Source organism: Colletotrichum destructivum, chromosome 5 (genome assembly GCF_034447905.1).
Source record: "Colletotrichum destructivum chromosome 5, complete sequence".
Lineage (NCBI taxonomy): Eukaryota > Fungi > Ascomycota > Sordariomycetes > Glomerellales > Glomerellaceae > Colletotrichum > Colletotrichum destructivum.
The window spans coordinates 162,879-176,603 of record NC_085900.1 but is presented as its reverse complement, the minus strand read 5'-3'; the positions used below and the strand labels follow the sequence as shown (position 1 = coordinate 176,603).

At 54.5% G+C, this 13,725-nt stretch overlaps 4 protein-coding genes across 4 annotated transcripts; 2 read left to right on the top strand and 2 right to left on the bottom strand.

Moving 5' to 3' along the window:
• The first annotated feature begins 259 nt into the window (after positions 1 to 259).
• CDEST_07640 (Putative small GTP-binding protein) lies at positions 260 to 2,563 on the top strand. The gene is made up of 5 exons (XM_062923799.1): positions 260 to 990; positions 1,074 to 1,124; positions 1,221 to 1,270; positions 1,375 to 1,464; positions 1,516 to 2,563. The coding sequence occupies exons 1-5, from the start codon at positions 941 to 943 to the stop codon at positions 1,884 to 1,886; spliced, it is 612 nt and encodes a 203-aa protein (XP_062779850.1). The 5' UTR covers positions 260 to 940; the 3' UTR covers positions 1,887 to 2,563.
• A 578-nt stretch (positions 2,564 to 3,141) lies between these two features.
• On the bottom strand, positions 3,142 to 5,583 carry CDEST_07639 (uncharacterized protein). The gene is made up of 2 exons (XM_062923798.1): positions 3,487 to 5,583; positions 3,142 to 3,427 (listed from the first exon to the last, which is right to left on the bottom strand). Exons 1-2 carry the CDS (start codon positions 4,103 to 4,105, stop codon positions 3,414 to 3,416), a joined length of 633 nt encoding a protein of 210 aa, XP_062779849.1. The 5' UTR covers positions 4,106 to 5,583; the 3' UTR covers positions 3,142 to 3,413.
• A 598-nt stretch (positions 5,584 to 6,181) lies between these two features.
• Positions 6,182 to 7,266, bottom strand: CDEST_07638 (uncharacterized protein; the record flags this gene model as incomplete). Its single annotated transcript, XM_062923797.1, has 2 exons — positions 6,909 to 7,266; positions 6,182 to 6,840 (listed from the first exon to the last, which is right to left on the bottom strand). The coding sequence occupies exons 1-2, from the start codon at positions 7,132 to 7,134 to the stop codon at positions 6,182 to 6,184; spliced, it is 885 nt and encodes a 294-aa protein (XP_062779848.1). The 5' UTR covers positions 7,135 to 7,266.
• Positions 7,267 to 9,350: 2,084 nt separating this feature from the next.
• CDEST_07637 (Putative glycoside hydrolase family 16, concanavalin A-like lectin/glucanase domain superfamily) lies at positions 9,351 to 11,611 on the top strand. The gene is made up of 2 exons (XM_062923796.1): positions 9,351 to 10,542; positions 10,602 to 11,611. Exons 1-2 carry the CDS (start codon positions 9,737 to 9,739, stop codon positions 11,326 to 11,328), a joined length of 1,533 nt encoding a protein of 510 aa, XP_062779847.1. The 5' UTR covers positions 9,351 to 9,736; the 3' UTR covers positions 11,329 to 11,611.
• The last annotated feature ends 2,114 nt before the right edge of the window (positions 11,612 to 13,725 follow it).

The following is a 13,725-nucleotide window of genomic DNA, read 5'->3' as shown; positions in this document are numbered from 1 at the left end:
GTCCTCCACTCTCTGGCGCTGGCGCTGGTGCTTGTGGTTGCTGCTGGAGCGTACCCTCCCTCTATACCCGCGCTCCGCACCTCTGCAAGGTTGTTATGTATCTATCTACCTACCTAAGGCAAGTTCAGTGGCCTCCCAAGCCGATTCCCTCCTGAGCCCGCTTCGGTCCCAGCGTCCCCTTCCCTCCTTTTCCTCCCAGGCCAACCCCAGCAACAGGGAGGGTACTTGACCTTGTCCGTTCTTACTCTCTGCTGCTCCATTTTGGAGCCCTTCTGACTTCATCTCGGCCAATCGAGAAGCATACCATTTCCCAGCCCAATTTCCCGCTCCTGCATCTTTGCATCTTTGCATCCATCCCCCATTCAATTCTACTGTATCCGTATCAGCACTGCTACTGCACCTGCTGCACCTGCACTTTTCCCTCACTTTGCTTCTTCTAATCCATCATCAAGCGCCACTCCGCTTCGGCCTCGCCCTTTGCTCACCCCAAGGAGAAGGTGCAGATTCTGACTGTGACACTGCCAAACCTGCATCTGCCTTCCATCTGTTCCCCCGCCATTGCATTCCACTCCCTCTCCCAAGCCACCCTCTCAAAGGAACCAATCGTACTTTCTCTCCCGCATTACCATCCAGTCCACCCTCTTCTTCCCTGAACAGCCTGTCAGCCCGTTCTTTGTTACGCTTCTTTTTCCAGTCAGACCCATCTGCAAACAACATCAACGAACCACCACCTCTTTGGCACCTTCCCCTTGCACCAACAAACCACAGCCTGCGACCATTTCTCTGCTAGGTTGCCAGCTTATTTTGCTTTCTGCGAACAAGCAAACCTCCTTGTATCTCATCGACTTCACTTCTTCGTCATCCCTCATCCCGCCTTCTCAAAATCGGATCTTCCTCAGACACAGACAACCGCCACCCAACAAGAAAACAATAGCCCATCATGCCTTTGTGTGGAGGATCCAAGACTGTCCAGCGCAAACTGGTTCTTCTGTAAGACTAACTTCCAACCCCTCCTTGTGCTTGGCTTGGCTGCAGCCTAGGGACTCTGTACTGATTGATTTTGCGACCTGTAGCGGTGATGGCGCGTGCGGCAAGACATCTCTGTTGAACGTCTTTACCAGAGGGTGAGTTCGGCTGCCTTTCTTTCCTGGCCTACCGAGGGCTGGGAGGGGTGGGCAAACCTCCTAAGGACTCTTCCTTCAAATGCTGACCCAACTTAGCTACTTCCCGACTGTCTACGAGCCCACCGTCTTCGAGAACTACGTCCACGGTACGCGATCCTCCTCCCGGTACCTGCGAAATGCGCTTCGTCGCCCGACACCCTTGTCGCGATTCTACACTCGCCAATCTGCCTGCTGACCCCGACTTCCCTAGATATCTTTGTTGACAATGTCCACATCGAGCTTTCCCTCTGGGATACTGCCGGCCAGGAGGAGTTCGACCGCCTCCGCAGCCTGTCCTACGGTAGGGTCATCCACAAGGGCGGATCAAGTAACACTAGCTGACTACGCGCAGATGACACCGACTTGATCATGCTCTGCTACAGCGTCGACAGTAAAGACTCCCTGGAGAACGTCGAGAGCAAGTGGGTTGGCGAGATCGCCGACAACTGCCCTGGCGTCAAGCTCGTTCTGGTCGCCCTAAAGTGCGATCTTCGCGAGGCCGACAACGAGGAGGAGGAGGGCGCCGAGGGCCAGCAGCGCGAAAAACGTCCCATGATCAACTATGAGCAAGGTCTGGAGGTCGCCCGTCGCATCAACGCCCTCCGCTACCTAGAGTGCTCCGCTATGCGCAACCGCGGCGTTAACGAGGCCTTCACTGAGGCCGCCCGCGTCGCACTCAGTGTCAAGAAGGATCGCGAGGAATCTCAGTGCGTCGTCATGTGAACGAATCACGCACCCCAACATGCGCATTTTGCGCTCTTGACATTCTTCACTTTCTCACGGTCACGATCACGATCGAACGGGCGGACCTTGTTTCGGACGGGATCGGAATACCATTTTCAGTGTTGCACTACTCGGACAGGCGTCGGCGTTCCCACGGATTGGTCCTTTCCACCTCGAATTTGCACCCCCTCGCATTACCCGACTACTTTATTTTATTCCAGCTTGTCCAGCTCCTTGGGCAGACGCGATGTTTCTCTTTCATCGTCAGCCACTTTATGCGTTTGTGGTTGACGCGACTTTCTCGATACCTCTGGGCACCAAGCACTCACCTTTGAGCAAATTTGTAAATACCCGCTTCACTTCTCAATGCACATACGGGGTTGGGGGCAGGCTTCATTTCATCTCTTGTCGCTTTCGGGTTTTACTGCGTATACAAGACGGGCAGCATGGCCACCGAGGAATGGTGTGCTGTAGGTGGCAGGAGGATGGCACATGCATGTGACTGGCTACTAGATTTCTCAGACGGGGGATGGCAACAGCAGTCACTCTCCCTCCAGACTCTTTCATTGGCCTGTATAAGCAATCAAAAGCTATCTCTAGATGATGCTTAATGAAAACAAACGTCCAGGTACAAGCCGAACTGAACCTCTTTGGCTGGTGATCTGGGAATCATGGACGCTTGGGTCACGATTCGCAAGGCCATACACGGACACAAGCTCTAAGACAGCTCGCGTATGGTTCTGGAATATCGGGAACCCAACGAGCGACCCGTTAAGAAACCAAGGCGCCGCCGTCTTCGTTTACGCTCCTGTGCGCGGGAATGAGTTGGAGATGGAATGAGTGGCCTTTGCCGGGTGTCCAGGCCAAGAGCTTCCGGGGACACCCCCGATCGGCAGCCGAAGCCCGGAGCCAGTCGATGACCCGTTGCAGTCGGACTGGAGATCGGGCTGATCACTTGGGATCAGTTACGAGGAAGCGAAAACCTTGGGCTAACCACATAATTGCGCTGCACTAAAGACAAGATCAGCGGTTGCCTTGCGAGCCGCGTATGCACAGCAGGCTTGGACAGATCAAAGCTCCGTGTTGTATAACGATGCAGGCCACGACAAACGCAGTGGCTCCAGGCTGACACTGTCCAGAAAGTCTGGGCTGCAGCACAGGAGGCGAGATTATGCGTCATGCCACCACAAAGTGTTGTCAGATGGATTATCCACACCGTGGTTTATTTAATGGGGAAATTTCACAACAGGATTGAGGATGATGAAAAATTTTAGCCAGCTGTCTTGGTTTTAGACTAGTAGTACAGTATCTTCTTCCAAAATTCCCCAAAATCATCGCAATCGCTCGTATAGTGAGCGATGAAGTAGTAATACAGATACACTAGGCAGAAGGGGATTTAATCTCGCTCGCGTTTAACTCCTGTCTCGTTGCCAGTACACCATGACATGAATCATGACCTCATGAAGAACAAAAGGAAATTGTGGACAGTTTGCCTCCTTCAGATGTCTACCGAAGATGTGAAGGATTTTAGTCACCGTGGCCTAGGGTGCTCTGTTAGCTTCATCGACACATTGCGCAAGGGACAGGGATGAAAACGTACGGCCGAGGGCCTTGCCGCGCTTGGAAACCTCGCGGGCGTGGTACTGCTTGATCTTGGCCCGCCTCGCCTCTTCCTTCGCCTCTTCCTCGAGCCTGCGCACCTCGGCTCTTGCAGCGATGACGCTCTCGCGGGCGGCAAGCAGGGCGCGGTCCGCCTCCTTCTCGGCGGCCTCAGCGCCCATGACACGCTCGCGGGCCTGGACAATACTTGGGTCCATCTCTACGGCGCCGCCGGCGCCACCAAACTTCTGTAGAATGCCGCGGCGGCCGGACGACGCGTCCGTTGAGCGACGGAACATGGATCCTCCCCCACCACCGCCGACGCCATTGTGGTGATGGCCGTCGGGTGAGGTGTGGTAGGTCGTTGACGACAGGGAGGAGCGCGAGGTGGCCGAGGTGCGGGTCGTGGGCGTCGGGGAGGGATCGCGGCGGGAGGAGCCGAAGAGACCGTGCTTCCGAGGCGTGGGCTCGGCGACGGGTTGGTGGTGGTGGACGGGCTCTGGGGAGGGTTCACGGCGGGAGCCGAAGAGGCCGTGGCGACGGGGCTCCGGCGGTGGTGGGGTCGGTTCCCGGACAGGTTCGGGTGATGGCTCGCGGCGGCCGCCTCCGAAGAATGGCATTTTTATTTTATATTTGGGTATGTAGTGGATATGACCGGGAGGGAGGTAGGGAAGAATGGACTAGGGGTTCCTTGTAGGGCTTGGTAGTGATGGTTGTGGATGGTGATTGCGTGGACAGTGACGAGGGCGAAGGCTTAGGATGCTGGATAAGGCGGAAGAGAAATCTCTGGGCGGGAACGAGAAGCAGTTATATCTGTCTCGACTGCCCACCACCCCTCCTATTCCTTCTTCCCCATGCTTGTTGTTCTCATTACACTCTTCGTCTTTTGACACTAGGGGGCCTCGAGAGCTGACGTTGTGAAGTAAGGTACGTTGCATGGCGGGCGCCCGTGCCGAGACAGATCCTGCCAGCGGTTGTTTGTTGGCAATCTGGCATGGGTTATTGCTGCACAATGATGCCAAGGTGGTCATCCCAAAGCCCTCTACGCTCTCCATCACCCATTCCTGGCGCCCCTTAGTGAAGGAAAGGAGTCCAAAGCTCCGCGACTCTATCAGTCTTTGGCAGCGTCGTGGTTGGTGCTGTGCGACCCCAAACAGGTTTGTCGCGATCGGCGGTCAAAGATCACCTTCGTCGGTGACGTCAAGGGTAGGACTGACGGACAGGATGGGAGACAGGGGTCGAGGTCATGGTGAGTTGACCAATTGGAGACCTGTTGATGCCGGCGGTCTAGCCTCTTGTGGATGGACCCCTAGATTCCAGCCACCTTCTCCCTCCTCCCAGTTTGCTAGTTGGGTCGGGTGCTGCAGGGTCTTACCTCAGGAATTGTCTTGTCCTCTCACCCCCGAGACCAGTCTGGTTTGACGGTGCTAAGTTGACAAGGGGGGAGAAGTCCAGGTCATGACATCGTACATACATCTTTGGTGGTGTAGATGTGTGAGAGCGTAGGCACAAAAAGAGGCTGTGCTCGGATGCAAGGGGTGCTTTCCGGTGACGAGGTGGCCTTGATGAGCTGGCAGTGGTTCAGGTGTTCTGGTTTGAGACGGGTTGGTTCCCAACGGCGGACATGACGATTGGGGAAGGCTCGTTGACGATGTGGCTTGCCCCCCCGAAATGCTGTGACTCGGCTACGGTCGCGATATTGAAGTTACAACGCTCGGTTAGTGAGGGGGAATGAATTTGTAGTACCCCCATCTGAGGTGCCAGCTTACACTGATTACCAATTAGGTTCTCATGTTGGGAACACGGCGGGATACACTTCCTCGAAGGCCAGTCCGGTAGTGCGTGAATCGATGTTACGCCAGGGCTGACGAATCGACTGTGTAGGATAGGTTGGACGAATTAGGCTTGGTTTGTGGGAAAGTCTTAAACCAAAGCAATGCCCGAGTGAAAGTTCCTTGCTAGAGGTTTCTCCATGTCCCGGGTAGCCTATACAACTTGATCAGTGCCGAAGAATCGACAGGCTGAAATATCCTTACACGGATGCAGGAACCTTCTCCGGCTAGAAAGAGACGCAAAGGCTCAAGGAAACTTTGCGGAGAGATTCAAGGACAGGAAACTACATATGGATCCAAAGTCGGTCAGCCATGACTCAATGTTTACGAACCGAACAAATGCCGGGCATATTTAGACATCGACAACTCTTCTCGAAACGGCGGTTCCTAGCTGTTCGTCGCCGTTCTCACCTGGATATGCTGCCGGAAGAATGGTGATGCGTAACTTACCTGAGTATGGCGAATAGTGCAGAAGCCGTCAGGGTGAACTTTTTCGAGACGTCCAAAGGAACCCGTGCCAAGAATCTTGAGTGGCGTTCGACATAGCCTTCAAGGTATCTCGATAAGTCAAAGACGATGGCAGCATGAGCCGCTCAGTGTGGCATTCTCATCCGTTGGAAAGCCAAGAGGAACCTAACTGGATACTCGAAACACGCGAAAACATTGGGGCGAAACATCAATCAACAATATCTGCTGAAAACATCTGTTGGAAAAAAAAAAGTAGAGTAAGACACCTCTTACTCAAGGGTATTATCGCAGCATCCTTCCCCCCGCGTTACGACCAAGTCTGCGAGGTGGTAATTGAACCACAATCCTGGCCACCCCCACTGACATCTCAAGCCTTGAACAAGCAACCGATTCCGTTTATGACTTTGCGACACCCTTCTCAAGCTTGCTTTCCGCTGGCTCGTTACTGGCCCAGCCCATCCAGGCGATTGCAATAATTAGTTTAACAGCACCAGAGATCCAAAGCGCCCCGGGCATGCCAGCCTGGCTTCTCTGCAACCAACCGCCGAGGATGCCTCCCAACACAAGCAGAACTACGGCCAGGAACCTCCTGTTCCGCTTCGGATTTTCCTTGAGGGGCGCAAAGAGCTTGGGGTCCGAGAGGAGATCGCAGTAGACGCTGGTAAGCACGTTGGTCGGGACCTCGTTGTAGCCCAGGATCCTGCTGGTGACGATCTGTCCACCGAATTGAAAAGCGAGGAGGGCGAGCGGGACCATGACGAGAGGGTTCTCGGAGGTTTTGAACTCGTGGTTTGAGTCGGAACCTTGGACGGATGTGGCCCCAAAGTCGGCAATGAGACGGGTTTGGGCGAAGGCGGCGGCGAGGAAGATGAGGGACGCCTGGAGAAGAAACGAGAGCGCGAGGGTGCTTCTGCGTTTGGGGTGGATGTGCCTCGACTTGGAGAAGAAGAAGCAGCCGAGCCAGAACGCGGCGATGGAGCTGAGAGACTTGAGCCAGAGGAGCGGCTCGCCGGCCGGCAGACGTGAGGCGCCAAGGGCCATGAAGATGGTGTTGCCTTTTTTTATAGCTAGATTAGCATCACGCCACGATACTCTGAGGAGGTATAGAGAGTTTTTGACTGACCTGTTTGCATACTGACGAAGACGCCGGCGGCGTTGACCGCTACACTGTCGCACAAACCAGACACCAGACAGCAGGCGAGGACGGGGATATCGGTGTATCGGATGTTGACATCGTCTCGGAGCCAATCGACAACGGTCCGCTTGGAAGGAGCATCGCGCGTCTGCTGTTCGTTTCCGAGGTCGGTGTCGGACGAGTCACCCACTCGAAGGCCGTTCTGTGCACTCATGTTGATGATGGCAGTTGGCAGTAGCAGATTCGAAGCCGTTGACGAAAATCGGAGTCGAAAGGGGAGACAAGGGAGAGGGTAGGCGAGAGACGAGGCTAGGAAGGGTCCAAGCCGGTATATGAATGGAGTGCGGCTGAAAAAAAAAACTCCCTGGTTTGATCCCGCGGCCGTGTCTGGGGTTGATATTGCGTTATCGCATCTGGGCATGTCGTTTTGCCGTTCGACACGGCGCTTTTTGCACGACTATGACCTCTCGGGGTAAGCGCCCGTGTCGAGGAACCCACCGCCGCGTAATCGGGACCGGACTGGGCTGCCGTGAGTCACGCTTTGTTTGGTGAGGTTCGGGGACGATGTGGGCTTTGGACCGGATAGATTGCCGAGATTGGTATTGGCATTCTACGGATGCAGGGCAAACCTCGACTTGTTTAAGTCTATCTGCAGATCTGCCATAGAACCGCCATCGAGGGCATGTTCACGTAGAGCATTTTCTTCCCGACGACCTTTTGCGTCCATTTCCTCTCGACTCGGCAACTGGAACGACGGGTGTAAACCAAGCGTACAACTCGGTGTGGTTTGGGGTTTGGTCCGACATCGGTCTGGCCGAGCCGGCCGCCTGTGACTGTGACGAAGACGGCGGCCATGGCCGAGAAAGAAAGAAGAAAAAACCCTGTGCTTTAGCGGCTGCGCAGCCATTTAAGAATATGGATCTCGGCCGGCCCTGACCCGGGCGTTTGGGCCCGCTGCTGGGCCGAACACCCGAAGATTCGCCTTTTGCCTCTGTAGCCTTAGTCATCTCACACTCTCTGCCCAATCTCACATCTTAAGCACTCACTTCACCGTATGGTCTCTCCCACATTCTCCATCCATTTTCCACAAACTGCCGTTCGATCTTCGAACAGTTTTCGTCGCCAGCGCGGCATCCCGACACGCAGAACTGCAATGGACTGGCTATGACGCGACGTTCCACCGCCGGACGAGAGCTTTCAGGCATGCACATGCACGTTCAATCCATTCGTGTTACCGGAATCCAATCTCAGTCCGGACCCATCGCGCTTGCGCTTCTTCATGAGTCGGACCTCTGAGCCTGCAGATCCCAATCGCCGTCGGCGAAAGCCGACCTTATACATGCTCTTACCACCTTTGTGATACGGACACCTCCAGGTATCTAATATTGACAGACGGCCATGTCATCATGATCCAGCCGTGGTCTGCCGACTCCGTCAATGGCGAGCCACCGTACGCATTGGGGTGCATTTGTTGGTCGCTTCACGGTCAAATAGTCCCCGTGACTATGTATGCATCCGTCATGCTCAACTAGCACAGGCTAGAAACCGGCAGGCCGCGGAATTGGGTTTCCAGGCCAAAGGCTCTTCATCTTTGGGTCTCGAGCACTGGCTGGTTTTTCTTCCAACAAGTGTTAGGTACAACACCTGCCAAGGTGTACGTTGAGGACGTGCCGGGAGTACTCTTTCCCAAGAGCATCATGACGTGACTGGATGTTTTGGGTGACTGCTTGGCAAATGTCGTTTCATTTGGGCAGGTGTCTCGAGATTGATTCGACCCTTGTCTCAAACCTTGCTCCATTCGTAGAGTTGCACACTTTCTTTCTCTCCGGATCCGCATACTTGTCCAACCGGCTGTTAAGTCTGAGATAGTGCAGGATATCTCTCAGGATAAGGAAACTAGGCATTTCTACGCTTGACCTCTGACGCAACTTGCCGAATCACGAGGGCTTTTGCCCCCATCCTAATGTAGAAGGGCGGTCCACCAACAATCTTGGGATCACCTTCAGAGTTTCCCAGCTGGTCGCTTAACAATTGCCTAATAATTTCCTTTCCGATAACCTTGCACTGCCGGTGCCACAACGAACCAGGCCAGGGCTGCTACTCGCCTCTGGTTCGACCGATAGTTAAGACGCTAATCCTGGTTGGCTCTGGTGCGGAAACGCTGCCCGTTGCAGATGCAACTCCAGGAACCGAAAGAGGAGCAACAGACATTGGCACCCCCTTAAATCACCATGTTGCTTGTCGCGATCCCAGCATCCCCTGGCCTGTCTTTGCCTCTGGGTCTCCGCTTCGGATACGCTGAGATGAGGCCGTCCCCTCCTGCTCCTGTCATTGCATCCATCCCCCTCCCGATTTGTTAACTAAATCTGTCTGTGCTTCCGTGTCTCCTCGGCCCAGTGTCCATCTGAGTAACATTCGTACCAGCGCCCATATACACCCTCTTTTCCAACTCAATTTTGAAACCCCACCACCATCAACACGGCTTTTCACTCCTTCCGTTCTCTCAAAGAGAACTCCATTTGTTCATCCTGCCGTACCAATATGACGGTGGCCCTTCTGTGATATTGTGTTTCTTACGCTCCTTCACTGCCGACTACAGGCACACACACACTCTCTCTCTATCTTTCGAGACTATTCACTCATTCCATCTCCTACACGTTGCCAGGTGCGCCGTGTTCTACCGACTTGCTTCTTGTTCTATCATTTGGACTTCGTCCCGTGCGATAGCCCACGCCTCAGATTTGAGCGATACTTTGGCCCACCAGAGCCCTTAATTGCTTGAACTCCTTTGCGGCTACGACTCGATTCCGACCGCCATGCTGTCTCAATACGCTCTTTCAGCAGTGGCGCTGCTAGCATCGCTTGCCCAGCCTGCACTCGCTCAGGTTTCAACCAAATGCAACCCGATGAACACGACTTGTCCTGCCGACCCGGCTTTCGGCATGGACTACAACTTCAACTTCAACTCGACACCGTCGAGCGATGCCTGGGAGACGACTGTGGGACCTGTCAAGTACACCGCCGAGAACGGGGCCGAATTTACCATCAGCAAGCAGGGCGACTCTCCTACGATTCGGACCAAGTTTTATTTCTTTTGGGGCCGCACGGAAATTCACCTAAGGGCCGCCAAAGGCAAGGGCATCGTGAGCTCGATGATGTGGCTCAGCGACACACTGGACGAGATCGACTGGGAGTTTCTCGGCATCAAGAACGATGCCCTGAGCAACTTCTTCGGCAAGGGTGTCGAGGATTGGCAAAACGGCGACGAGCACCCTGTAACGGGAAGCATCCATGACGAATTCCACAACTACACCTGTGTTTGGACCAAAGAGAAGCTCGAGTGGTGGGTGAACGGAAACAACGTACGGACTCTTCTCCCGAAGGATGCCAACAACTCCCAAGCCTACCCCCAGACGCCCATGCGCCTCAGCCTCGGTATCTGGGCGGGCGGCGACCCCCGCATGGCCAAGGGGACCCAGGAATGGGCCGGAGGCGAAACCGACTATGCCGCCGGTCCTTACACCATGTACGTCAAGTCGGCGCAAGTGACAGACTACAGCTCTGGAAAGGAGTACTCTTTCGGGGATAAGTCGGGTTCGTGGGAGAGCATCAAGATTACCGAGTAAGTCGGCCTCAATCCGGGCATTCTGTGCAGGGCGCCGTACTAACTTCGCGCGCCAGGGGCAACTCGACAGTCAAGGAGGCTCTCCTGGCGGAACCAAGCAAGTCCGTCAGCGAGAAGTTCAATGAGCTCAATCCAACCGCGAAGACCGCAGTGTATGCCGGAGGCGTCGGCGTCGGCTGCGCTCTCATCGCCTTTGGTCTTTGGTACTTCATCCGCCAGCGCAGGCGCGGTGCCGCCGAATCAAAGCTTGCCGCTCAGAGGGCCGAGAACGAGCGCCTCGAGCTCGAGGGTTTCCACAAGCGCGGTGTCGACCCCGACTCCTTCGCCGGATCGACGGGCACCGAGTACAACGCCGCGGAATTCAGCAAGAACGGCATGGTTCAGGAGAACACCTACAGCGTCCCCGCGACCCAGGAGAAGAATGTCTGGGACGCCGCCCCCATGGCTGCTGGCGCGGCTGGCGCCGGAGCCGCGGTCGGCATGGCCGCGTATAGCGATTCGCCCAACGGCCGGGGACAAGTGCTGTCTCCGTTGCGGACGCAGAGCCCCGGCATGCCGCCTTCAGGTCCGCTTCCCATGGCCCCGAGCCGCAGCGCCTCCCACGGCGGATACTCCAGGCTTGGGTCGCCCGACGGTCAACACAGCCCTCCGCCCATGAGCCCACCCTCTCAGGGCTACAGCGATCATAGCTTCGGCGGCCAGCAGAGTTATGGCAACGGTGGCCACGAGGGCGCGAACCAGGGCTACTGGAACAACGGAGGCCCCCAGGGAGGCTTCCGGTAACGATGCCGTTGCTGTTCCCTTCATGAACGTCTAACCCTTCTTTCCACCAACAAGTTTTGGGGGCCCCCCTCTTTCTGTTTCTCTGCGTCAATCGTTGTTATGCATGAACATCTAAGCAATTCCTTGTTTCCGCTTCGAGCGAACGACATGAAGAAAAGACATGGAGAGAAACACCGCCGTTGACGGACTTGTTTCCTCTCCTCATCATCGCCTTTGCCAAGATATCCTGAAATGCATTCTCACCCCTCATAAGGGCCTTAACGAAATTCAATAAATGACTTACTTGATCATCCGCCGCCACTCTGATGTATTGTCGGTGCTTCTATGCCATCTATCGGCTTTGCCCCCGTGGCAAATCGCTGCAGCGCGCCCCAGTCACTGATGCGTTCTCCGTCCAAATGTGGGTTGTTCAAGACAACCGTGCGTGAACCGGTTCGTACGGTGATTGCAGGCGACGATCGCCTGTCATGGCATTTCTCGCTCAAAGCAGCCAAGTGTGGACGCCGCCGTTCGCACATTCGTTTCGAAACAGGTCAATGGCATGAGTGTTTCCAATACCTCGGCCGACGTGCTATTGGACACGTCACATCTGAGGAACGCCTAGCGAACCCAACCTTTACGCTGTAGGGTCGCGGCATCGCACGGGCCCGATATTCGTTCAGCCTGCAGTTCAAAAAGTTCCGACGATCCACGTGGGTGAAGCTCGAGATGCATCAGAGTCTATTGCCAAAGAAGCTACAGACCACAATCTCTGGCAAGCTGAGTGGTTCATGCCAGGAGGTGGCGTAACATCGGCGTAGCAGCACTTTGCAGAACCGGCAGTCCAATGAGAGGGGACGAATGATGCGAGTCCAGATCCCTTGATTTGCAACTTTTCAATGCTGACCAGGCGAACCAAACTTTGCTCAGCTTTGCGTCGCTTTTTTAGGGACAGCATTGTCATGCTTTCGCCATTCTTTATGTGAGACTTGTGCTGACTGTCGATTGGTCGAGCCACAACGCGAAGCTTAGCTTGAGGTTGTTGAGCGACTATGCAGGACATCTGCGGGCAGAGGACGTAAAAAAAGACCTTGGGCTTTGAGTGTTGGGTTGTATCTTCGAATTCAATACCGGACGTTCGTTTTATTGAGACAACTGTGCCGAAATCGCAATACGGCATGTTGTAACTTATTGCACTCGGAGCTGTGGACGTTTTACGCGTTTCAGCAGCAAAACCAGTCGAGATAACTCACCGCGGTCAACTCGCCGGTACTTTGCGTTTACTTGTTTCCGGAGTTCTAACCACTATGCGCATTGGCAGTGTCTTATTGCCCTATTTGGAGGTTGTCGCCTGTCTGCTAATGCAGCAACCAGAGATAGCCAGAGTACTCTTACTTGCTTATGCTTGGAGAGTGTCGGCATTGGCGGACGATTTGCATAACCTATCTCTTGATATCTCTCTTTTGGGGAGTTCGAAAGTTCGTCGGGTAAAGTCTGCGGCCCCCTCGGATGTGTATCCGCCACCTGCAACGACGTCCGATCTTACGGACGGAGAACCCCATGCATGCGGATTCTCAATCAACCCCGATCAAGTTCCTCATTGACAATTCTGCCGCGTGTAAGCGTCCTCCAAATTTGACACGATTACGGGAGCGTGCAGTGACCAGAACCACATCCATGCACCCTCTTGCTCCTCGTGAATTTGATCAAGAACTTCGATGACATCCTCGATGCTTCTCCAGGGTCATCATGACCCGCGTTCAGAAACTGCTTCGCTGATTCTCTCAATATCGAGGCCACTTCTTGCAAGAGTCATTCAAGTTTACTTGTTGCGATATCCAGCGAGTCTCGAAATCACAGAGAAAGTTGGCATAACGTGAAGTCGTTCCTACAGCCATGATAAAACCAAGGGTAAGAACTTAAGCTTTTCTTCATTGTGCTGCATTATGCCCCACCCCCTTTTCGGATGCTGAAAGGCTGCCAACGTCATGGTTCCAACTTGATGCCTTTACTTCCACCTTCCATCCTGGCACGCACCAAAGCTTCAAGTACAGCCGGCTGTAAAGGTTGCAACCATTTCACGGCTGCTCCATGCAAACGGCGTTGAGTCGCCCGATTAGAGTTGACTGGCACAACACCCACAACAACAGAAACCACATGGGAGTTTGAAGCTTTGCTCAGGCTGGCCAGGAATCCTTGAATTCCCTTGAACAACATCAGGCAATAGGCATACCACTACAATGCCTGGACTTCACTCATACTCATATTCCGGCATAGTCAGATAACCCTGGCTTCCTGGTTCGGGATATGCGCATTTTATCAGGGACAACCACCGGGTTCATGCCACCCTATCGACCTAACTCGTCTGAAAGGGAAATAGCAAATTGGAATGCCATCGGTACCCAAGCCGACGGTGAA

Coding starts and splice junctions, on each gene's coding strand:
- CDEST_07639 (XM_062923798.1), bottom strand. CDS start 4,105: ATGCCATTCTTCGGAGGCGGCCGCCGCGAGCCATCACCCGAACCTGTC.
- CDEST_07640 (XM_062923799.1), top strand. CDS start 941: ATGCCTTTGTGTGGAGGATCCAAGACTGTCCAGCGCAAACTGGTTCTT. Junction 1,125..1,220: donor TTGAACGTCTTTACCAGAGG/GTGAGTTCGGCT, acceptor GACCCAACTTAG/CTACTTCCCGACTGTCTACG. Junction 1,271..1,374: donor CTTCGAGAACTACGTCCACG/GTACGCGATCCT, acceptor CGACTTCCCTAG/ATATCTTTGTTGACAATGTC.
- CDEST_07637 (XM_062923796.1), top strand. CDS start 9,737: ATGCTGTCTCAATACGCTCTTTCAGCAGTGGCGCTGCTAGCATCGCTT. Junction 10,543..10,601: donor GAGAGCATCAAGATTACCGA/GTAAGTCGGCCT, acceptor TTCGCGCGCCAG/GGGCAACTCGACAGTCAAGG.